This window comes from Vanacampus margaritifer, chromosome 3 (genome assembly GCF_051991255.1).
Source record: "Vanacampus margaritifer isolate UIUO_Vmar chromosome 3, RoL_Vmar_1.0, whole genome shotgun sequence".
Taxonomy (NCBI): Eukaryota; Metazoa; Chordata; class Actinopteri; order Syngnathiformes; family Syngnathidae; genus Vanacampus; species Vanacampus margaritifer.
The window spans coordinates 882,965-907,943 of NC_135434.1; the positions used below are offsets into that span (position 1 = coordinate 882,965).

The 24,979-nt window shown below is 41.0% G+C and overlaps 1 protein-coding gene across 1 annotated transcript; it reads right to left on the reverse strand.

Moving 5' to 3' along the window:
* Nucleotides 1–221: 221 nt before the first annotated feature.
* Nucleotides 222–24,979, reverse strand: gak (cyclin G associated kinase). The gene is made up of 29 exons (XM_077561309.1): nt 24,481–24,979; nt 22,720–22,781; nt 22,559–22,618; nt 22,355–22,469; nt 21,543–21,685; nt 20,756–20,881; nt 19,207–19,296; nt 18,097–18,232; nt 17,909–18,021; nt 16,016–16,139; nt 15,459–15,576; nt 13,107–13,156; nt 12,863–13,011; nt 12,085–12,207; nt 11,870–12,003; nt 11,572–11,766; nt 10,689–10,806; nt 10,338–10,417; nt 9,401–9,594; nt 9,087–9,254; nt 8,357–8,523; nt 7,553–7,751; nt 6,187–6,360; nt 5,985–6,122; nt 5,816–5,902; nt 4,283–4,561; nt 4,051–4,199; nt 2,972–3,148; nt 222–2,174 (listed from the first exon to the last, which is right to left on the reverse strand). The coding sequence occupies exons 1-29, from the start codon at nt 24,620–24,622 to the stop codon at nt 2,073–2,075; spliced, it is 3,912 nt and encodes a 1,303-aa protein (XP_077417435.1). The 5' UTR covers nt 24,623–24,979; the 3' UTR covers nt 222–2,072.

Here is a 24,979-nt window from a genome sequence, read left to right on the forward strand (position 1 = left end):
TTGGATGATGATTAGACGTAATGACTTTTGGACGGTACCACGTTCAATTAGCTTCATTTTGGGAGGTAGCTAACCGAATGCTCTCACTATTTCATGAATAGGTTCAGGAAGTGCAGTCTGTTAGCTAATTAGTGATATAGCATGAAGCTAAAGCCACTTGCCTGAAAATCTTTGTGCTCTCAGTAAAAAAAAAAAAAAAAAAAAGAAGAAAAAAAGACATATTCCCCTCAGAACTTTTAATCGTGCTTTTTCTACATTCATATTCATTAGTGATGACAATTTGTTTTCCATCCTTATGATCATACTGTCAACTCAAATTAGGAAATAGCACAAAAAAGCAAGTAAAAAAAAAAAAAAAGAGACAAAGATGTATAACAAGATAGAAGGATATATATATTTATATATTTGTAAAAAGCACATTCATATTAATAACGACCTTTGGAATGAAATCAAAGAGGTCCGCCCCCCCCACACACAATATATTATGTGAAAATTTTACTTCTTTTTTCCTTCAAATTCATATTGTTTTGAATCAGGCATGAAGGGAATGTCAAAGAAAAACTGATAATAATAAATAAGAAGATGATGATTGGCCCATGAGGTAAAAATGTGAACTAAAATGACGTCAATTAACAGCAGCGCGTGATGTTATTCTTAGAAAACACACACACACACGCACACGCACACACGCGCACACAAGGACCTGTTACTCAAATGTCATCGTCACAAAGTCACTTGATGGATGTTTTGTATTTACAAGAATTACGCACACAATGGACCCCGCCTTCCTGAAATACGAAAAGCCAATCGATACACGCACCCTGTTCCGGTTAATAGATGTCAATCCAAAAAAAAAAACATTAGCCTCACCCACTCGCAAGTTAGCAAGCGATACTAACAAGTGTGAGCTCGTGCCCGACATTCAGTGTGTGTGGTTAGCATTAAACTATGCTAGTTTGCCAACTTCACACGGTCTTTGTCGGGTGGTTAGCGTCATAGCGTAGCATTAGCCTAACTCAATGCTTTGCCTCATCAAAACTAGCCTGACTGTTAGCGTGGATGTGGCTGGCGAGTTAGCACAGCATAACGCTAACTGACAACGCTCCCGTCAACATTAACTGCTTCATAGTCGGAGTGCATCGAGTTAGCGACAGAGCATAGCATGAGGCTAAATTGTTGGGGTGCATGATGTTAGCGGGCTAGCATAGCGTGATGCTAACCACATGCACACCCCTAAGTAATTAGCATGGATTGCCATCCTCCTTCTTTAAGAGCCTTATTTTTTGCGGTTAGACACGGATTACAGCACGAGTGGACGGCCATAATAATAACAATAATAATAAAAAAGAGCACTTTTGCTTATGTGGGAGTTGCTTTTTTGTCAGAAATTAGCACAAGGCTAAAAAGGGCATGCACAGGGATGGGGAATCCAGGACCAGAATGTAAAAACCCTGAAACAGTTTGACTTTTAGCCAAAGGTGCTTCGACTCAAATGGCAGGTAAACGAGCTCGTCGCCACCTGTTGAGTGGACGTCGTACCCGCGGCTAAAAGCGAAAACTGGTTCAGGGTTTTTACATTCTGGTCCTGGATTCCCCATCTCGGCATATGTACGAGTGTGAATGTCACAATAGTACCCGACAGACGCATCACATTAAACGTTTGGCAGCCATTTTGGATGCTTGTCTGCAATACTGACAGCATTTGAGACTTTGTTTTGTTTGTAAAATTCATGACAATTTCTCAGTATTTGAGAATTCTTCGTTCTCTCCTCGATTGTCACACCTTGAACGTTTGCAGTGTCAACAGTAGAGTTTTTGTTTTTCCTTTCGCGAACGTAGCAAGGACGTGGAACGACAGTGAAGGGAGTGAAAGAGGGGACACCTCCCAGAGGTGTGCAACGCCGTCCATCCTCGCCCCCACCCAAAAGAAAACAAGGCCCAATGTGGGCTCCGTCCTGTCCAATCAGGCCCCAGGGAGCTCGATATTAGTTCAGATGCAGCCTAGATCCAGACCGTCTCTTTTTGTGTGTGTGTGTGTGTGTGTGTGTGTGTCATTGTTGTTGTTTGTCCTACTAAAAGAGCGCTTTGGATCCCTGATTCTCAAACTCTGACCAGGCGTCGTTCAGCTCCATGAAGATCATCTTTGCGTAGTCCTCGTAAGGCTTCCCTGTTGCCTGAAGTCGAAAACAGGGAGGAGAATTAATTTGCTCCCAAAAACGGATAAATACGTTCTATTTAAAATATTACAATGCTCCCAAATACGTATTTATACGTTTTTTATGTTTGTTTTTTTAATGCTAGAGCATACAGAAGGCTTTGATGCAGCCTCTGAACTCAAGAGATTGCTTGAAGCAATGGTAATTATCAGAAAAACGGCCAGCAGGTGGCAGCAGGGGGAGATCAACCAGGGCCATGTTGCAAAAAGCTCTTTCTCCCAGTGTTTTAAACAGATTTGTGAATAATTGCTGCAAAATGGAAACAGATAGAAATATTCATTTTCCCTGATGAAAGAAGAGACTAATCTTTCTTTTGGTAGGTTCCATGTTTTTATAGGAATAGAACACAATATTCCGTGGGCCTTGAAAAATCAGTCAAAATCCAGTAAAACAGCTGGGAGCAAAGGGGGTTGCTTCAGTGAAAATGGCTGCGAGTGAATATGTTTAAAGAGTGGCTGTCAGAGAACTAATCATACATGAAATTAACTGTTGAAATGAAGATGAATCTGCCTTGTTAAATTTAAAATGGTCCAAATCCTCAGATTCTCAGCTTTTCAAAAGTAAATATTCATAGATTTCATAGATTTGTAGTCCTCCATTAAAGCAGACTGATTGTTTTTTTGTTTTTTAAAATAAGATGTTCGCAAAAATCATCATTATTTAGTCTGGTTAGCATTACGCTACCTTATTGAGGCAACTGCGTGATGTGCACGCGGTTGGCAATGTAGCATAAAGCAAGCGTGTCCCGAGCGCACCTTATCTGGATGGACCACCAGGACGGCCTTTCTGTAGAACTTCTTGACCTGCTCGGGCGTCACCAAGTCGGCCATGCCCACCGGCCTCCAGCGGCTCTCGCCTTCCCACAGCACCGTGTGCAGCGTCGACAGCAGCGCGCGGATGTTCCGCTCCTTGCCCTCGATCCAGTCCAAGATCTAACGGGACGGAGGACAAAATGCTATCGGAATGCACGTGGCCAAAGCAAAGCCAAGAGTTACAAGCTACTACAGCAAACAACAGCATTTCTGCAGGTATCAGCAAGTCTAATTTAATGCAACAAATGCAATGCCCACGTCGTACTTTATACACACACACATGTATTGTACATACATGCTTATATATTAGGGTTGTCAGTCGATTACAATTTTTAACCGTAAATAAGTGCATGATTTTCATACTTAACGTGCGATTAATCGCAAATTAGTTGCACATATAACATGTTTTGAATGTACTGAAAATATTTGTTCACACTCTTGTTAATTAACATTAAAGTGGACAAATTTGATTACCAAATGAAAATCTGGTTGTATCTTTTCAAACACTGTTAGAGTAAATTTATAGTAAGTCATTCAGTTATTTGAAGTTAAAAAGTCATTGGAGTGTAAAACATTAAGTCACGCATTTGTGTTGAGATCATTTTTCTGCCACTCGATGGCATTAGTGTTTCATGCTGGACATTGGTGACAGGATCAGTACATTTTTCCTTTCATGCCTCTTTTCGACCAAAAGTCACTTAGAGGAAAAAAAAGAGATCACCAGTAGAAAATGTGATACTTTCAAAAATAAATAAATAATTTTTTTTTTAACTCAATGACAGTCAAATTTATTTCTAGTTTTTAAAGTAATCAGCAGTAGAACATGGGCTTGTTTCATCAAAAGCACCGTTTTTTTTTTGGACTAAAAGAGATGAAAATGAGCCGTTTGAGGCATACTGTATTTTTTGTTCCCCTCAAACTCTAAAACCACAGAAGCAAGACCGAGAAAGGGATTTGGTGGCAAAATAAAAACATCCCCGATTGAATGAGTCAACCGAGCGCATCCCGGCTGGGTCGCATACCTGCAGTTTGAGGGGATCCATTTCCTTTGTGATCTCCTGCCTCCTCATTTCCGCAATGGTCCTCTGCTCTTTTTTATCCGTCTTGGAGGAAAAGCCCTGAGTGGACAGCAGGTCCCCAAAGTCGTCCTCCTTGACTTTAGGCTTGGGGCCTGCGTCGAGACAACACAAAGTGTGAGAAACAAACATCTTCAAACGGCATTTGCGACACATAAACGCGACGTCGGGGAAATACCGAATCCTGGAGCTCGAACGCCTCTTTCCTCGCGGCCTCCGATGACGCTGGGGAAGTTGAGGTTGTAGTTGGGCTTGGTGGCCTGAGCGCCGGCGGACTGGGGGGCCGACGACGCTTTGGGCGCAGACCCGGGTCCGGACTGCCAGGGCTTGGTGTGGCCCTGGGGGGCTTTGCCGGATTGCCAGGACGACGGGCATTGAGGCTTAGTCGAACACGAAGAGGACGAAGAGGAGGACGCTGGAGCCTTGGTAGGCCCGGAGACGTTAGTGTTGGCAGAACCTGCAACAAACAAGTTGGAGCACTTGAGCTTCATTTCAAGGTATTCACTTCAACAGTGTACCTGTGTTGTATCAACTCATATTGAGATTCAGTTTTAGCATTAGAATTGCAGTGAATCGTAATCATCCTTTAATTAAGAGTGAATTGTACTGCATTAAAATTGGAGTGAATCATATTCTTTACAAATTAAATTGAAACATACAAAATCATGATGAACTCATTTGCTCCCAAAAACATATCAATACGCTCTATTAAAAATATTACCATGTTTCCAAAAATATATTTGTACGTTTAAAAAAAAGAAAAGTTTTTTTATATGCTAGAGCAGTTGTCCTCAACCCTGATCCTCAGGGACCGGTATCCTGCCTGTTTTCCATGGCTCCCACAGCCAACACAGGTGGAGATCGTTATCAGCCTTCTCCAGAGATTGCTGATTAGCTGATGATATGAATCACCTGTGTTGGCTGTGGGAGGCATGGAAAACAGGCGGGATACCGGTCCTCGAGGACCAGGGTTGAGGACACTGTGCTAGAGCATACAGAAGAATTTGATGCAGCCTAAGAACTGAAGAGAATGCTTGAAGCAATGGTAGTTACGGTCAGTAGAGTATAAGAAATCAACCAGGGCCATATTGCAAAAATCTCTTTCCCCCAGTTTTAAACAGATTTTTTAATAATGATGAAACTTATTTTAATGCTAATTGCTGCAAAACGGAAACAGATGGAAATATACCTTTTTTCCTGATGAAAGAAGAGACTCTAATCTTTCTTTTGGTAGGTTCCATGTTTTTAGAACAATAGAACACAATATTCTGCGGGGCTTGCAAAATCAGTCAAAATCCAGAAACCGGGAGCGAAGGGGGTTGCTTCAGTATAAATGGCTTTGGGTGAATGAGTTAATAGTATTGAATATTAATTGTAATTAATTACTTTGAATCATAATTGTAGTGAATCACATTGATTTGAAATTAAATTGCATCATACTGAACTGTATCATAATTGTGAATCGCATTTTGTCAGTGATTAAAATTGTATCGTAATGATTGTGAATCGTATCGGAACATAGTGTAATTGAAATATTAAACAACTGAAGTGAATCAAACGCTGTTCAACTGAATCATACAGTACGGTAACACGGGTCAATTGTGTCAATTTGGAGTTAATCCTTTTTAAATTGGTGTGAACTGCATCGCGCCGCAGTTCAGAATTTCAGACATCATCAGTATGAAATTCAAGCGGACATGTTGACACTTACTTGGTAAATTTGAGCCCAAGTTTCCCAAATCAGCGAAGGGATCAAAGGTCTGAGACTTTGCCTTGGACATTGATGACATGCTAGAAGCTACGAGTACACAAATACGAAAGTGAGCCAGAAAACAAACAATCGTGTTTCAGTATTTTTAAATATGTAATCCCATTGTCACCTGCGCTGATGTATGCGGGCCTGCTGGCAGCGGCGTTCATACCCGCAGACGTGCTCGGCGCCCAGCTGTCCCACCCGCCCAGGAGGTCCGGGTGACTGGCCGACGATGTCATCTTGGGAGCGTTGTTCACTAGCTTATCTGAGAGCGACAACAAATATGAACACGCCCGCATCGGCGCAATAACGCAACCGCGGTAACTCACTGAGGTTAAAAAGGCTGGCGTTGGACGTCGGAGCGGCTTTGCTCGGCGCCGAATTCTCGGACCCCATCAAATCTCCGAACAGGTCGGGCCCGGAGGCCTGCCGGGACGAGCCCACGCTGGAGCCCACGCCGGAGCTGGAGCCCATCCCGAATGGGTCAAATGGGTCGCTAATGGCTGCCCCACCCCCCCAACATTTTTTTTGGTCAAACATAGAGTACAATTTCAACAAACAGAATGACCAGAAACTGTGAACAAGCTTTCGTTCTTTCTTTTCTTCAAATTTCTCACCTTTACCCTCCTGTTAGGTTGGCTTCTCAAGAATTATGTTCGCGGGTCAATTTGACCCAGGCTATATTTAATAATAAAAACGCTTCTCAATAAACATTATTCACAGCTTTCATTACAAATATTTCAAATTAATCTTTTTTTTAAAGTTTCATCTTAAAATAATACGATTTGTAGTTCTTTAACTTTAAAGCAGATCATTTTGACTCGGGCTATGTTTAATGTTCCAATAGTGACCTAATAATTTATTATAGCTTATAGTTTTCAAGGCAAATATGTCAAAATGAACCATTTTAATTGACGAGAAGTTTCATAGGGAAAAACTACTCATTTGTATCTTCGACGTAAAAAAATGGGTCAGTTTGACCCGGGCTACGTTTAATATTCCAAAAGCATTGTGACAAAAATGTAAGATTTTAATTGGCAGTAAAAAAAAAAAAAAAACATTTCATAACAAAAAAACTATTTATTATGTAATGGGTCAATTTCACCCAAAATGTTTAACATAAAAAAACGTGTTAAACCAGCTAATTATCAACCACTTTCATGCATCCAAATTAAAAGTCTCTTGATTTGAATGTTGGGTCAGCTTGACCCCATTACATGCTTAATGTTCCTTTGAAATATCTACAGTTTTTTCAATTGACTGTTGGTGACACGTTTGATGGCGAAAAGCTAACATTTGTTCTTTAAATTGAAAGTGGATCATTTTGAGCCACAACATAACAGGAAGGTTTAAGTATCGTGACTGGAATCAACAGACTTCACAAGCAACTGAACATTGGAAATGAGGCCGATATCAGCCCAGTACTAATAGCTGGTATCAATTCTTGCACATTCCCAAAAAATCGCCAAAATATTTCCAACCACTGTCATGCAAGTCAATTAAAATGACTTTGAACACATGATGTTTTGTTAAATATCATTGTGCGGCTCTAGATCTCCAACCAGGGAGCATCAGTAAAATGGCCTTTGAGTTGCACAATTCAGAGTTGAACCCAAATTTCCTGGAAAATACACATTTCAAGACCCATAAAAACTGGAGTTGGAATCACACTTCAACACGAATCTTCTTGCTTACGTTTGGAGCCGCCAAAGAATAAGTCCTCCTGGGTCGCCGGCGCGGGTCCGGCAGGCGGGGCAAACAGGTCGTTGAGGAGGTCGCTGTGGCTGGACGACGCCTTCAGGCCAGCGGAGGACGACGCTTGGGGTTCCGAGTTCAAACCTAACAGATCGGCTGTGTTGTCGGCGGGGGAATCCTCGGCGGTGGGGGGCGGAGTCTTGTTGGAGGGAGAGGGGGACGGTGTTGCGTCAGACAGCAATATGCAAATACGGCTATGCACAGTTCACAACTATTTTGTTCTGTCTCCTGTTTATTTGGGGTGTAATTCCACTGTGGACCTCTAGATGGCAGCACACTATTTAGTTTGACCTTGAGGCTTAAACTAGGAAATTCAGTATTTCAGGCTGAAGATGATTAAATGTTAAATCCACTGCGATCCTGCTTTCTACGCCTACAGAAAACAACGGCTGCACCTTCATTTTAGAGTGTACAGTGCTTCCTCACTTTTCGATGCTGATACATCCCATTACTTGTGAATTTTTAGTGACAAGATTCATGCTGCCAGTAGATTCACAGATTCAAATTCTTGAAGACGTCACAGTCTGACAGCCTGAGTCCACCCTCAATCGAAACAGTCCTATCAGCGTCGTTCAGAGGGAAACAAAATGTTTAACCTAAACTGGCTCCATGCCAAAGTGTTAACCGTAAAGTGTTAAAAACAAAATAAATCTAGAAATACCAACGGGTATCAAATGACTTGGGCACGAGCTCAATGGTAAATCTGCCTGGCGAGGAAACAGCCACATGTTATTCTTGGCATACCTGGAAGTCGGCGTCAAAGAGTTGCTCGCTGGTGTCCCGCGACAGAGGCTCCCCGCTGGGGGCCGAGTACGAGTAGGATTCTCCTTCCGACTGGTCGCTCAGTTCTTCCTGTTCATTGGAGGAGCCTCCCGTTTGGACAGCCGACGCGTCCTGAGGCCCGCCAACATCTGAAAACAAAAAAAAGACAAGAGGCTCCATGGAATCCATGTCATCGGTTCTTGAAAGGGTTCGGTTTCCATTGGAAGTGAAGTTTGGGAATTTTGGAAAGATTCCAAATTGATGTCATTTAACTGGTAATACGAAGTCAACCATGCAAAACTGATGACTTTTTCTTTGCCTACAGAATCCAGCTGTTTAATTCCACTGGCTGGTTTTTCAAAGGGTCATGTGGAAGAGCGTCTCGCCAAACTTATCTGCGAAATTCAGGGTTGGAAACAACTGGAAGTGGAAATCTGGGTCATGTTCTCCAAAATCTTGAACTTGCACTGAAAGTTCTGTTAGTAATTTTAGTCACCGTTTATGTACTTTTTATTTCTTTACTTTGCTTTAAAATTTCTTTTACTCTTTGGTTTTCAAATGCTGAACTTGTTCTAATTATGTGAAGCACGTTGAGCTGCCAGGTGTATGAAATTCGCTATTTCAATAAATTTGCCTATGTAGGAACGGAGAAATAGATTTTGTTGATTTTTGTGGGTCGCACAAAATCCGTCAGGACTGAATGAATTTGTACCTTCCCAATCCAGTGTCTGGAAGAAGTTGTTTGCATTGGTATCGCTGCTCACGGGAGATTCCGTTTCCGAGGCGGTCGAGCTTTCCGACGTTTGCGCAGGCTGCTGTGCCGGTAAACTGGAGTCATAGAATGCTGACGACCCCGGTTGACGAGGCAGTTCCGGTTTACCTAGAGGTCAGAAAAGGTCAACGAACCCTCCGGCATTCTTCTACTTTCAAACTTAAAAAAAAAAAATGGTTCAAAAATGGCCAGCAGAAAGCCCACAGAGTTGAAAATGGAGATTGCTCCTAAAATGTGCAAGTGGTGCCACCTACCAAACTTGCTGAGGATCTCCTGCTGCTCGTCGCGAGACGAAAAGAGGATCTTGGGGTTGAGGCCCTTGGTTTGGAAGCCGTCCCACGGCGGGGTTTTGGCGCTGGGTCGGTCCCGAGGCTCCACGTCGATGTCCAGGTTGACCTGGAACAAGTCTGGATATTTCTCCTGGATGTCGCAGGCGTCCAAGTCGTACCTGCCCATAAGAAGGGCAGTGGTTTTTGAGAAATTTTCCAAAGGACGACTTCATACAAAACTAAACAACCAGCACAAGTAATGGGAAAAGTGCTGTATAAATCAGATTTATTATTATTATTTTTTGTGTAGCCCGAATGTCACAGGAAGCCAAAAGTAAACTATTTCCCCCCAAAATAAGACGTAAATATATTATGACGCTAGGAAAAAAGAAAAAAAAAATTTAAACTGGAAATCTGTTTTAAATTGCTGAGATTAAAGTACTGTAGTATATTTACAAGAAAAAAAAATCTAATTTCTTTATAAGCGTAAAAATCTATTTTGTTAAGATAAAAAAAAAACTAACTTTTTTTGAGGATATAGAAATTTTTCCGGGTACAAAATTGCAGCAAATTGATACTTTTGTCGAATTTTGTGACTTTGAAAAACAAAATATTCTTGTATTTTGATTTATGACTTCTACTGGAATAGATGGTTTTGTTCTATTAAAAATAATAATAATAAAAGCTAGGACTAAATTATTTTTTTTATTTTTATTTTTTTTAAATAAAATGGTACTTTATTCCTCTAAGGGAATATTTATTAGTTATATATGATTTATTTTATTGCCGCATAGGTAACCTTATATGTATGCAAAAATAATAATAATAATAATAATAATAATAAACTAAGCTTGATAGCATTTTGCAACCAACGATTTTTGCTTCTAAGCCGAGAGCGAATTCTTTATCGTTGAATACTTACTTGGCAAACTTCACAGTGGTGGCATTTCTGGGGACGAAGCCCGTGTGGAACTGGATCTGAAACATTTTCATGGAGGCCATCTGAAACAGCAAAGAGAGAGGAGAGCAGTCAATGTGTTACTCCACCAAGGAAAGGAAGACAGAATTCTTCAGAAATTCAGCGCCTGGAAGGTTGTTTCAACAAGGAACATTACAATTAGTAGGCAAGTCTATCATGAGTAGACGCACACAAAAAATACATCATTGCTTGGAAGTGGACATTTTTGGGACATTAACTGTTAGAAGAGCTTGAGCAAACATTGTCAACTTTTCTTTCTTCATTTTCTTTAAAAGTTTGCGTATCCTAATAGACCTTAGCCTGCAGACGACCTCCCAGTGTCGACCTGGCGTGGTAGATAACAACCAGCACGTCTCCTTGGACGGTGACGTTCAGGGGAATCTCTGCTCTTCCGTCCTCCATCTTGAAATCCCTGCAGACGGAAGACAAAGCGATATACAGCGTGGGGCAAAAGTAGGTATGCACTACTCAAATATTTCATTAGAATTATATTTCATAAACAGAGCTTAAGAATGGAAATGCTCAAAAAGTGCCCTTTCAAAAGAGCACCACTCTTAAAACTTCTCCAGAACACTGCAGGAAAGGATAACACTGTCCCAAGCAAAGGTGAAGTCACACAAGCTTCGCAGGAGGACATGGATCAATATTGGAGCAGCGTTAATATTGGAGTAGGTGGAAAAACCGAAGAGGATGAAACGGGACCCACAGCTTGCTTTCTTCTTGCTAAAACGGTAAGACCTCGTCACCAAAATGCAATAGGGTCTATTTATGATAAGCAATGCACAATAAAACCACCACTAACTAACGTCTCGGCACTCTGGCCGCGTGCACGTCGCTGGCTTCCATTCCGCTTTTCGCCAGAGGGGTCGCAAATCCACAAAAACTCTGTGACTTGCGACATGGACCTTTAAACTTTCACATTTCTTTGTTTTAATGTTGAAGGAAAAAAATGTTTCAGGGTCCCAGAGTCATCGCTGATAAAGTTAACTGAAAATTTAAGTAAATAGTTCACCGAGATTAAAGTGGTTTTAGATTTATCTTTTATTGGCTGTCAGATAAAAAAAATATTTGTCAAAATGCCTCTCCCTAACATTTACATTTATAACGTGTTTTGCATCTTGACATTTTTGAATCAAGAGGAAGTTGCCAGAAGTTCTGAAAAGAAAAGCAAGCCTACTTCATCCTATCGTACTCCTGCGAGGTTGTCAGGACTCGCTCGTCGCCGACGTAGACCTCACAGAAGGGACGGCAGCCGTTGCGCTGCTTGTTAAACAGCGGCACAGGCGTCATGGTGATGGCGCGGATGACCACGGGCTTGCAGTGCGGGGTGATGGGTTCCTCCGCCATCATGTCACACATGTACTCGATGTACCTGCATTTAAAAAAAATAAATAAATAAATAAATCACACACACAGATGAGAAAGTGACTGCGGTGTGATTTAAAAGAGCCACAAATGCGGGGAGGTGTCGGCACCTCTTGTGTGATGGGGCTATGCCAGGCGGGCATCGTTTCATGGAGAACATGTAGACCGCCGCTTCGGCCGTGGTGAAAAGGCGGCAGAAGCACAGGAAGGAGCAAACGGCCACCGCGGACGCTGCTCTGCCGTCCTGCGGCAAAAACGGACAACGTGAAGCCGCGCGCTCAAACTGAGCGCGGCCAGCGCCGCCACACTCGTCTGCTTTTCGTACCAGGCAGTGGACCACGCAGATGTTCCTCTGGTCCTGCTTCAGCCACTGGTGCATGTTCTTGCACACGCTGTAGAGACTGCGCAGGTTGGGAGAACGACGCACCTGCCAGTTGCATTCGGACACCTGGGCCATAACAGACGCACGAAGAAACAGCACAGCAAACGCAGGCGCTGATGTTAGCGAGTCAGAGTGGACGTTCGTGAGAGGCGACAATGGAGGCGAGTGACGGGAAGCAGATGTTTGCGTGACAAAGCACGTGGATCCCAATACGCCAATTTGAATCAAGTACGGGTGTTCCATATCGTACCTTCTACGATATTACCGGTGTATTTTTGGGGGTGATAAAGACACTATCTAGTGATTTTTATGTGGCGGTTTTCAAACACCACACACACAACTGGTCTATGACGTTTGCGCTTCTTTTTAATACGATCACTTTAATAAAAGTGTCAAAGCAACTACTGTCAACCGAACGTCATCTTGACGAATCATATCATGTTTACATTCATCTTCCCATGTCACACACCCGTAAAATTGCCGTTGTAAAGCACCGGATTGAAATCGGTCACATAACATTGCGTGGTTGACCACAGATCTTCGGTCGCAATGACCAAAAAAGTCTGCAAGCGAGCGGTGGACGTTAGCGAGTCAAAGGATGCGAGTCGCAGTGTATGTTTTCAGAGTCGGAGAATATGCTTAAGCGTCACAGTGCACTTTTGATGAGTCATATTAGATACTAGCAAGTCTGAGTCATCAAGCTGCCCACACTCACTCGTACCCGGTTGTGGAAGCGGGACGGCCTGTAGGCGCGTCTGGAGAGGTTGTAGACGGCGTAGTGTCCCGGGTGACGCGAATCCAGAAATAGGCGCACGTCCTCGATATTGTTCTTTATGGCCGACTCCACCCCTTCCGCCGGGAATGACATGACTGCACACAAAAAGACGCATTCAAATCTTTCCACATTGACGGCACTTGTGAAGGACGGAACAAAAATGGTGGACAGTTGCGGTTGAGATGCTCACCTGCTATTCTGGACGTGATGTAGGATAAATCCAGGTCACCTTTGGCGTAGCTGCAAAAGAAATTGCAGGTCAGAAAAACATGCTCTACATATGACGGCAAGCATATTTAATAACCCTCCCGATATGTTGCTGGTCAAATTGACCTGTTTGGAAAAATTCAAATGAAGAATGTGTATAAGTGCAGTGGCAGAAACCTCCTGTTATGTTTTCTCTAGAGTAGAAAAAAAAATCATATTTCAATCTGTTTCTAAAGAAACAATCCAAATAACCACTGTTTATTTCCTATAGTTATTATCATTATTTAAAGCTGCAAAGATATGAAATTACATGTTGTCATTGTCTGAGCTGTTTTAACTGATTATGGTAAGCCGAGGTTTTATACTGACAAAATGTCTTAATATGTGTAATCAACATATGAATTGAAAACAGTTCCTGTAAATCCCACAAATCCACAATAATGTCTTGGTTTCCATTTGGTCGAATGATTTGACCCAGAAAATAAGTGCTGTGTAGAAGGTGCGTGTTTTATGTCTTTCATGCTCAAAAGTTTTAACAAGCTTCTTTATCATCCGCTAAACTAATTGATGCTCTGTTAGCGAGCATGTGACGCTGGTTAGAACGCTGCTTAGTTAACAATCAGTCATGCAATGACAAACTTCTCTGATTCGTTTTTTAAAAGGGGACACATTATGACGTTTCATTTCAAACACAGCATTTAAATGATTGGCGCTCATTATTATGATTGCCATGATTAAATTTTTTCCAAAATATTTCATCTTGGAAAAACAACAAGATACATATGCAGTGGATTCAATAAACAAAATTCAGGAAAAAATATATACTGCAAATAACATGGAATGGGTTCACTGTACACTGCTTATTAAGAGATGAGGTACATTAACAGCTTCTTTCTTTCTTTTTAGGAAAGGCCAAGTTAGTTAGTCTTCTTCAGTAAAATGCAACAGCAGCAGTTGCCTTTTTATTAAAGGTTCAAATTCAGGGTTTAAAAAATGCAACCGTAGCAGTTTGTCTTTTTAAAATTCTTTATCGGAAAGTGTGTCAGGAATCTTCCTGTCCTTTATGCAATAAGGCCTGTGTGAGAACTTGCTTCTGGAAAAAAATAACTACGGTACTTGTAACGTTTCACCAACTTATTACAAGTGTTGATGCATCTGATGGTAAAGCTGAGATCACTGCTAGCTTTTTGGCTTTTGAAAGAATAGCGCACCTTCGAGCAGGCAGCTTTCCATAATATGTCCCCTTTAATTCAACGGCAGGTGCCATATTGAAAACAAGCGTATTAAATGACGTGTATGCAATTATGCTCGTGTGGGAATTCAAGCGAGGATGGAACACGTGATGTTAGCACAAATCAGAAGTTATTTTGCAGACAAAACAAACGCAGCAGAGTTGAACTCCTCTAAATCAAACACAGAAACTACAGGAGCTTGGCCGAGGCTCATTGTTTACCTTGGGTTGCTAGGAGATGGAGACAAAGTGAGGGATTGGACACAGAGGAGAAAAGAAAAACAAAATGACCAAAACAAATACAAAACAATGAATACACCCAAACACATGGAAAAAAATGGAAGACTCCAACACCTCCACTGTCATTTTTAGACTTTTTTTTTTTTTAGGTAGAAATCTTCAATGGGAATTACCAAGAATTTATGGGAATAAATGGTTAGGAAATTTGCAAAACTGAATATTTGCAACACTGACTGACCGCATGGCTCCAATTGAATGTCGGCGGGCGGCTTTATTTATTTACATGCGCTCATCATTCACTCTGAACCTCTCTCACGATTGCGAAAGTACAAGGCAACATGAAGAACCTCACAATTTGATTTCATTCTGATTCTTTACATTGCAATATCATTTAATTTTGACTATTTAGGTTGTGATTTGATTCAGCATTGATTTAAATGCTTTGATATCAATTCAGGAAGATGAATTTATTTCCATGCCCATGTGAACATGGGGCATAATGTTATGTCACATTTTTGGACTAAAACATCTACAAAAAATGTACAACAATAACCCACTTGTGCTTATGAATTACAAAAAGAAAAAGAAAGTCAGTCCTGTTCAAACACACAAAAAAAACTGCATGTAATGTCAAATAATATTTCTGTCTTCCAGTAAATTGAAAATAGTTAATTTATCGATAACGCTCCATTCATTTGGAACCCCGGTCCTTTTCAAATGGCTCACAATGCAATTGCAATCAAAAGAGATCATAACACAGTACAAGACAGTGACAAGAGTGTTAATGTTGGTCGATATAAGACTTAATTAGGACTGACGGAAAAGAGACGGAACTGCATACTATGTGGAAAACAAGCATCTTACCTGGCTACAGACTGGATGACCTTGGAGGAGGTATCCTTGATGTTGGTCAGGAAGCGCTCCGTTCCTCCCTTCAGGATGTCCAGGAAGCCGCTGCCTGACTGCTCGGGATCGTAGATGCCTTTAGAATATGATTTTTAAAGAAAAAATTGTGAGGATTTTTTTTTTTTTTTAATTAAAAGAAATATTTTGTTACCGTTAATATGGAAATGGGGAGGTACATTTAGTTTTACTTTATAAATGTATTTTCATTTTTTCATTAAATGCATACACATTTCATTGAGGTTGGTTTTATTCTTAAATCAATTAACAGTTAATAAAAAATATATAGAATTATTTTGACCATTTATTTGAAATTCATTCAAGTAAACAAGTAATATTGTTTTAAGTCTTTTAGAAATTAGTAGTTGTAGCGCAAAAACCAGCAAGCCCCATTAAACCGAAATAGGGCCACGCCTAACAGCAGACTGAGCATCCTCGTCATGATCAGCCGTCATTTGGGGACCTTTTTCAAAATAAGGGAATCGGTTCATAGATAACAACAAAAAAAGGTCACTCACCGGCATTGCTGTGAACATTGTGTTGAATGTGCACAGGTGCCGCCGCCACCGCCGCCACCGCCGTGGTTGTCGTCGCCGCCGCCACCGCCCCGTTACTTCCGAAGCCTCCGTTCTGCTCCAGGAGCTGCAGACATTCATAGCCGTCATACACGGGACGCCAGCAGTAGTACGCGGTCAACATCATTCCCTTGAAAAATGTTTTTCAAATAACAAAATCCCAAAAAGAGGACCCGCATTATCTACTCCGTTTTCCGTCCGGTCATGCCTGAGGTCGGTGGACGTCTGCGGAGGAAGTTCAGAAGGAGGCGGAGGACAATAATCTTCTTACGGCCAGCAGGGAAACCCCTTCTTAATGCTAATCAGATTAGCCTTCTTCCCCTCGACACACACTCGCCGCCCTTATTATGGAAAGCAGTTGCTGTTCAAACTGGGGAGCCTCCGCTTGGGGATTCCTCAAAACAATGCGGTGTCTTGAGATACAAGTGACCCCAATTTTTCCACTTATCAGCGGACGTTGACCCTCAAACAAACTCAACAATTACTCGTATATTTAAAACAACCCCATAGCTTTGCTTTAGGTAAATCTGTTTAGCTTAATGCTAACAAACAATGCAAAACGCCATAGACGGGCTAAGCAATAGCATCAGTCTTAAGTTATTATGGTAACTCTTTAGGGAGCTGATATTGGAACACAATATGTTGAGTAACACATGTAGAGAGACAATTTTACAATACACACTAAGCATATATTCTTTATCTTCTATGAAGAAAAACACAACTGTAGCTGACTGAGAAGTATTGGCCATCTCCATGTATATCTGTTTGTCTGTCTGTGCAAACACCAGAAGGAGATGCCCTATGTCCATAGAATCACAGCAAAAAATGTGGGGAAAACGGTTTAATTCTTTACATCCTAGTTAATCGCTTAATTAGTATATACTTTAATAAAGTAACACTGTCTATTAGAGTCATAAGTAATATTTCTCTTATTAAAAACTCAGTGTAATTTATTTATTTGTGGGAGGGTGGCGGGAACGGGTTGATTACATTTCCATTCATTTCAATGGGCAAAGATGATTTGAGATATGACCATTTTGATGAGTGTATTAAAAAGTACATCATTTCTAAATGCATACACTAGGAATCGCTGACCCAATAAAACCATTCAATAAGTTTAAATGTGTTTTAATGAGTTAAAATGTGTTGCAAGCATGTGGGATAGCAAATGAATTCTGGGCTCTCTCATTTGCTGATTTTCATTGGTCATGGGAGCCACCGCTGTAAAGTCATTTATTCTGATGGCAACATCCAAGCAGACGACTGTGGATATAATGGCTACAAAATGGCAGCTTTTTCACCTTGAAATCAGCTTTGAATAACTCGCAACTTCGGAGGAAGATTTGCTCATTAGTGGCATTATTGGGGATAAGGATTGGGACTTAACTGCTCAATGTGAGGCAGCGTGCCAGGGGGGGCGCCAAGGCGGGGGCTCAAGTGCTGATTTGCTTTCATTTCGGTCTGTCTGGCTAACGCGGTTAAGTCAATAATTCCACGCTGGTGACAAATGACTCCGCTCACATGCTGGTGCAGCGCCATAACGTGACAGAACAAGTCAATCCAAACATGCTAAACTACGCTTGCCCCCAGCGCAAAAATCTAAATGTGCCAGTTTTGACGGCGAACGACGTGAGGTCTTTATATAAAAAAATAAAAATAAAAAAAAGAGCCAAATGTGTATTCTGTATTCCACTGGATCTCGATTTATACGTGCAAATGTTTATTTTTTGTTGTGAAAGGTCATGTGATATGATGTGGTCTCGGATTGGATATCCCAAGTGCAATTTAAAAGTATCGTCCACTCACAGGGCGGAGAATGCAAAAGGTGACACCAACCTCAGTGATGGGAGACTTGGGGTTGACGTTCCGCGCCGCCGCTATTTCCTGAAGCTGGTTGACCAACTCAGTGATGGAGAGACGCTCCACGGGGTTCACCTTCAACATGGAGCCTGCAAAGAACGAAGGATGACGAACACAATACGTCCACGCATTGGCGGTATTGGCTGCGGACGTGCCGCGCTTACGGATGAGCTCGTGGTAGACCGTGTACTTGGTGTCGTTCTGCGGCATAGAGTACTTCCCGTTGACGATCTGCAGCTTGGCGCCTTCCTCGAAAGGGTGCTGCTTGAAACACAGCAGGTAGAGGATGCAGCCCAGGGCCTGCGGAGGACGGGACAGATTTAGGGACGGGAATTCATTGGCGGCTCATCAACCCGATTCCTCAACGATTTTTATTGGGTGAGGATATAAATATATATATATATCTGTTGTATATAGATATATATATAAACACAAATGGGTTTGTATGCGTTAATATTAGCGACGAACGATTATGGAATATAGTCTAATTGCGATTCCCCCCCCCCAAAAAATTGCGATTGTGATATCATATGCGATTATTTTTTTCAAGGTCATTTTCAAATTATAATAAACAAGATCAGATCTATTATACATTACAGGACCTTAAAATAAAGGCAAATGAAGCCATATATACATCACAGTTTTTTTCTACTACAATTACAGTTATAGTTACAATTTACCACTTCAACATGTCCAACTTTTCATGTCGCATGAAACATGGCATGCAAACACAAATCAGTAAAGAAATTCAATATACATATCAAAAAAATAAAACGTAGTAAGCAAAATTATACCTGCTTATATGACGTAACATTTTCCGAGTTGATTTAAAAAAACTACTAGCATTCTGTAGCAATCGTTGTGGGTGAGTCGCGGGTTGCGTAGTTTCCCATGGTCTGGACGGTCCGTGAACGCAACACAGACTTTTGCCTAAGCGGATTCGAAGCTGTTGTGTTCTGGCCGACAGTTACTTGCAAATTGTCATTAAAGAGTTGTTGTTTGTTCGCCGCTTGGCCTGATTAGTTCACCAACGCTACAATACATGTAGACTACGGCAGCGGCTCCTAAATGACGGTGAGTAATGACGAGCAATAATCATTTCGTTCGTCCTAATTTTCATTCATGAAATCGGGCGACGCAACATATGGCTTCATACAGACCAAACGTTTTGAGTTTAGCAAATATTGGTATCAAGCCAAACATCAGCATCTACTAGTATTGTGCTAAGCTAAGCTAATTAGACACTACATAGTACAGTGAAGCGGAGGTCGAACCCAGATGTCTTGCTTCTCATTGATTGGGTAGTTGGAGTAGAGGTCGATCATTTCTGGGGTCCGGTATGCTGGAGTGGTGTTCCTTGTGATCTATATAAAAAAAAGGGGGGGGGGGGGCAGAGAGACTTCTACAATGTTAACAGAAGCTATGCCATCACATAAATCATAACATGTACATAGATAGGGGATTAGTTTGGTGAATTTGGTCTTGGAAAATCTGAACGTGATCATTTGGGGGCTGTGAAAAATAATAGCTAGATGTCATTAATGAGCTAAATGTGGACAGAATAGCAACAACGGTAAAATAAATAAATAAATAATTGGCCTAATTTGGGAATTTCGTCTTGGCAAATTTGGAAATGTGACAATTCAGAGAATGTAAAAAAAAAAAAAAAAGTTTTATAGGTGTTCTGAAAAGGGTGACTTTAAAATTGGAATGGTTTGAATCGGTCAAGAATTGTGGATAGATTAGGTACAAATGTATAGTTTTGGAATGTGAGAATTATTTCCTGAATGAACTGAAGAGTCTGAAGTTGGAAGGATTTGAACAAGATGAGAAATGTGGAAGGATGAGGTCATTTTTTTATTGGGATATTTTTCATGGAAATGTTGGGAAAGAGTAAAAGTAGAATAAATGATGACACTTTTAGGATGGGCAGAATGGGCACGTGAACATCCAATAAAATAGGCGTTGTAATACACGTGGTGGTCATTAGCGTGACGGAGGTGATCGGGTTTACGAGGCCAATCTCTGGGGCGCATCTCATTGGAGTCAAAGCCCAACAAAACATCCTGGACTGCCGCTTGATTATTTAATCAAAAGCGTCTGGTGTCTGTCAAAGTCATTTGCCAACCGGATGCAGTCATGAAAAAGGCAGAAGAAGAAAAAAAAGGCTTAATGGCCTTTTAATGGGAACGAAGCCTTGAAAGAAAGGCCTTATCTTGGCGTATGTATTTCAACACTATAAATCGGGGGGGAAATCTATTTACATCCTTTTTGTTACATTGTTTGTTATGTATATTCAAATATTAATACTTTAGATTACAACACTAAGAAATGGAATCAAATCAAATAAAAATAGAGTGAGGAATTAGAATACATAGCTTGAATTTCAAAGAATAAAATCAAAGGTACCTCATTATAATCATGACATAATTAGATTTTGATTTCTAAAATAAAATCATATTTAAAGTATTAGGAATTTAGAAGGAAATACAATACACTATAATAAAACATGATAAAATACAAAGTAGACAGTCAATATTTATAATTATGCAATTCATTCTGAATTAAGCAATATCTATATTTTAATGCGTGCATAAAATGGCATATTAACAATTTCATATTTGAATCAATATTTCCCTCAATCCAGGATTGTTGTCATTGATGCCTTTTTGTGTTCGCTTCTAGCGCCACCTGTTGCTTGAGCCTTTTCAATTGGACTTTTCTTCTTTGGAATTCATTTGACAGCCTCCCCAAAAGACAAGCGTCAATTCTGAAAAGGCCCCTTTTTTTTTGCGCCTAAGAAACGTGATGTTGCGCACGTACCTCGTCCTCCACCATGGACCGCTTCTGTGCCGACCAGCTGTAATCGGGGTAATGAGCCACAGTGGTGGCGCTGCCAAAGTCGCACAGTTTGATGGTGCCTTGGTTACTAATCAGCAGGTTCTCAATCTGTAAGCCAGAGATAGCGGCACAAACGTCAGCTCAACCTTTTTGCTGCACCACCACAATTACGTAGCATGCAAAGCGGTCAACATCCATCGATTGGCTGCGTTGAGCAAAAATGGGGACTACTTGACTGTGCACATGTGATTTCTTACTTTTTCTTTAACGAATACGTTTGCAGAAATTACGATTTTTTTTTTTTCATGTTGTCAATATGGAGGCATAGTGTGTACAATTTTGAGGCAAACAAAAAAAAAAGTATTTAATTAGAGCTGTCACTATCGTACGGAAGAGGATTAGGGCCAGTGAAGAGAGAAAAAAAAGGTTAGCAGGATTCTGAATTTATTCTCAGAATTCTTACTTTAAAGTCTGAATTCCGACATAAAGTGAGAATTCTGCCTTTAAGCTCAGAATTCTAATTTTAATCACAGAATTCTTACTTTATTCTCACATTTTTAAGATACATCGCCCGTGATCCTTGTTGGTGTTTATGCCGCTAATTCAGCTACATTAAAACACACAGCAGATTGGCATTTTAATAATCAAGTGCCATGTTTACATTTTTGGGATTTCACAAAAACGAGTCCTTTTGGAGCTGCGTGACGTTTTGCATGCAAACATGATGTGGTTCTTGCTAAAAAAAAAGAAAAGAAAACGTGTGGCCCACCTTGAGGTCTCTGTGTATGATGTGTGGCTTCTGCTTGTGCAGGTGCTGCACGGCGCGGCACGTCTGGTAGAAGACCTTCAGCACTGTGTCGCAGGACACGGGGGCGCGCTGCTCCACCCGCCGCAGGAAGTCCACCAGCTGACCTGAGGGTGAGAGGAAACGTTTGCGGGGTCCGCATCGACCCCATCACAACCCGTACTCAAAACTGCCTTAGAACTTCGAGATGTATTCTTTATCCTCTGCAAAAAACAACCAGCTAATCACTTGCTTGATTTAATTGGACAATAGCAACCCTTTTCACATCAGCAAAAATCAACAGATTTTTTTGCCAATGACATTATTATTATTATTTTTTTTTTTTACACATTACTAAGACAAAAATGACAACATTCAAACAACCATTATAAACAATCTGAAGACAAAGGAACAGTTTTTGCTGATTTTTCTCTGTTGTAAACAAATACTAGAAGACAAAGTATTGGTAAATCAGCCAAATGTGTTGCCTGTAATTTACAACATTATTGTTAGATGTGTTAAGTAGGACCCAACCGATTAATCGGCAAACGAGCACAATGTGGGCGCTGCTCTATATTCGTGGTGTGTTCAATTCATTTCAAACAGAAAAAAGAAAAGAAAATGTTGCCCAAGTACAAGCCTTGAAAGCAGTCGTAGTAAAACACCCGAGTGAGCAGACAGGAAGTGGGTGAAGGTTCAGCGAGTCCGTAGACGGACAGGAAATGGTTTTGTCACCGTTGCCTCTGAGCAAAAAGGCACGACTCAGCGCTAACTACGCGCCGCCGCCATGAACGTACCTTTGCAGAGTTCCGTGAGGATGAGGAACTCGGCCTGTCCCGTGTCCGACTCCTCTTTGCCGATGGAGGCGGCCGAGCAGAACTGGACCACGTTGGGATGTCCCGACAGCTTTTTCTGCATAGGTGGCACGAGGGCGAACGTTTTTGAAAAAATACCAAATTAACACAGAAAGACGGTGTCAAATGAAAACGGGCAAAATGTACCATGAAGCAAACTTCCTGGATTATTTCCTTGTTCTTCTCATCCTCGTTGGACAAAAGTCGCTGGAAGCAAACCAAAAGAGAAGAATCTGATGTGTTGTGCTCACACACAAAAGCTGAAGGAATAATAATTAAAGCATCCAATTAAACAAGTTTCCTCTTACCTTGAGAGCGTAATCTTTTCCATTGCTGATGTCCTGGGCTTCGTAGACAAAGGCAAAGCCACCTGAGGTAAACACAACGTTAACGATTCTCCCCACGTTCTTATTTGTTACTTAAATTCTTATCATTTCTCAGTTACATTTGTTCTGCAAGGGAGAAATCCAGCCGAAAAATGTTGTTCTTGCTAAATCTCTTCTTTGTTGCTTTAATTCTTATTGTCACCTGGCCGTTTGTTTCTCAACACTAACTTCATCTTTATTATCACTTTAATTCTTACCATTACTCTGCTTGCTGTGCTTGTTCCTCAAGGAAAAAAATCTAACCTTTTTCCTGCTTTAATTCTTGGATTTTGGTTGTTTCGCGCCTCTCGTCTTTTTAGTTGCTCTAATTCTTACCGTTACCTGGGTGTTTGTTTCTCCCATCTTCTTCTTCACTATTGCTTTAATTCTCACCTTTACTATTGCATTTGTGCAAAGACAAAGTACACCATTAACACCGACATTAACTCAGTGCAATAAGATATATACATATGGTGCAATGTTGTGTACATACCCATGTGTGTGTATATATATATATATAGAAGTGTGTATATGGATGTGTGCAATGTACTTCTCTACACATGTATACTCCTGTGAAGACTTCTGGGAAGTCTTCTACTTATTGCTGCACTTCTTATTTATTTAATTTTAATTTCATCTCTTTCTATTCTGTTGTTCTCTTTACTGTAAACTGCAGCTGGACGGAGTCCAGGAAAAAGTTCCCCACGGGGAAAATAAAAGTATATCGTATCGTATCGTATAAAACGGTGTCGCTGACTTATTTTTTTTCAACTTTCTTTGTATTTTTGGTTATTGGTTATGTTTGTTTCTCCCCTCTATCTTCTATGTTGTTTTAATTCTTATTGCTATTCGACATATGGTTGCCCAAGAGGGGATAATTACTCAAAAGATGTTTACAACCTTGTTGCTTTATTTCCTATAGTTTTTTTTTTTTTGCCCTGTAAGGAGAGCTTCATCGTTGTCTCCTTGTTTGTCTTGCAAGTAAAGGACCAGTTGAGAAACTTTTTTGTCTCTGTTAGTTTGTCACTTTATTTCTCATAAATACTGTTGACTTTGCGCCAAGGAGACTCCACCCACTTTTTTCTTTACTGCTTTATTTCTTATCTTTTATTACTCAGTTGCGTTTGCCCTGCAAGGAATAAATACAGTCGAAAAAACTTGTTTGATGCTGTTTCTTCTTCGTTGTTGCTTTAGTTTATATTGCAGGTGCAACGATTAATCGACAATTAATTATCAAATTGATGGCTTATTACGCTTAATAACTAATTAATTGTTTAGATAGTCATTTTTATTTAAAATTGTCCAACTGCTCGGAATTTCAGCTTCTACTTTGTTGCTTTTTTTGCCCTTCTTTCTTCTTCAGTTCCTTGGCACAAGATTGCACGAGATGGTGTCAAAAGCAATACTTTACTCTACGCTAACCACATAAGCAGCGACTGCTTGAGTTTTGCACCGAAATACAGATTAATTCATCTTCTTGCAAAGCGCAACAACATTATCTTTAGTTTGGAGATTAACGTAGCCATCCAGTCGCACTCCTGCTTGAAAATATAGTGAAAGCAGTGGAATTGCACCAGAATGTAATTGATTGATAAATATCGTGTTAAGTGTTTCTGTCATTGGATAACTGTTAGCAAGTTAGCTTCCCCGCTGCTAGTTAGCACCAGCTCCTTGTCACCGAACATGAATCTGTCGCCCTTTTACCTTCCGCAATCACCCTCTTGATCCGCAGTTTCATGTCGCCCAGCTCGACCATCTGCCCCACAAAGTCGTTCTGGTCCCGGCTTGCCGCTCCGACAGAACCGGGCCCGGCGAGGAAATCCAGCGCCGATTGGAACAGCGACATTTTTGAACGTTTTTTTGGGGGGGTTGTTTTTTACTTGCTTCTTCTTCCTTCTAGCCTGGCCTAACGGACGTTGGCAGCTCCGACCGGGATCCGAGTGGACTCGTTGGTAGTTCGCTTAGAAGAGTTGCAAATGTTCTAACATTTTCTTCCTGTTGTCGGGATGACGACGAGAGGCCGCAACCATCATTTCATTCCAGCTAGCTAGTGCCTACTTCCGAGTTGTGTGGTGACGTCACGGCACCAGCTGATCACGTGAGAGGAGCCGGCGCAATAAAAAAAAAATACAAATAAAAAAAAGGAGCCGGTGTACTGTCAGATCAGCATACCCGTATAGTAAACTGAGCTCTATCTATTTGT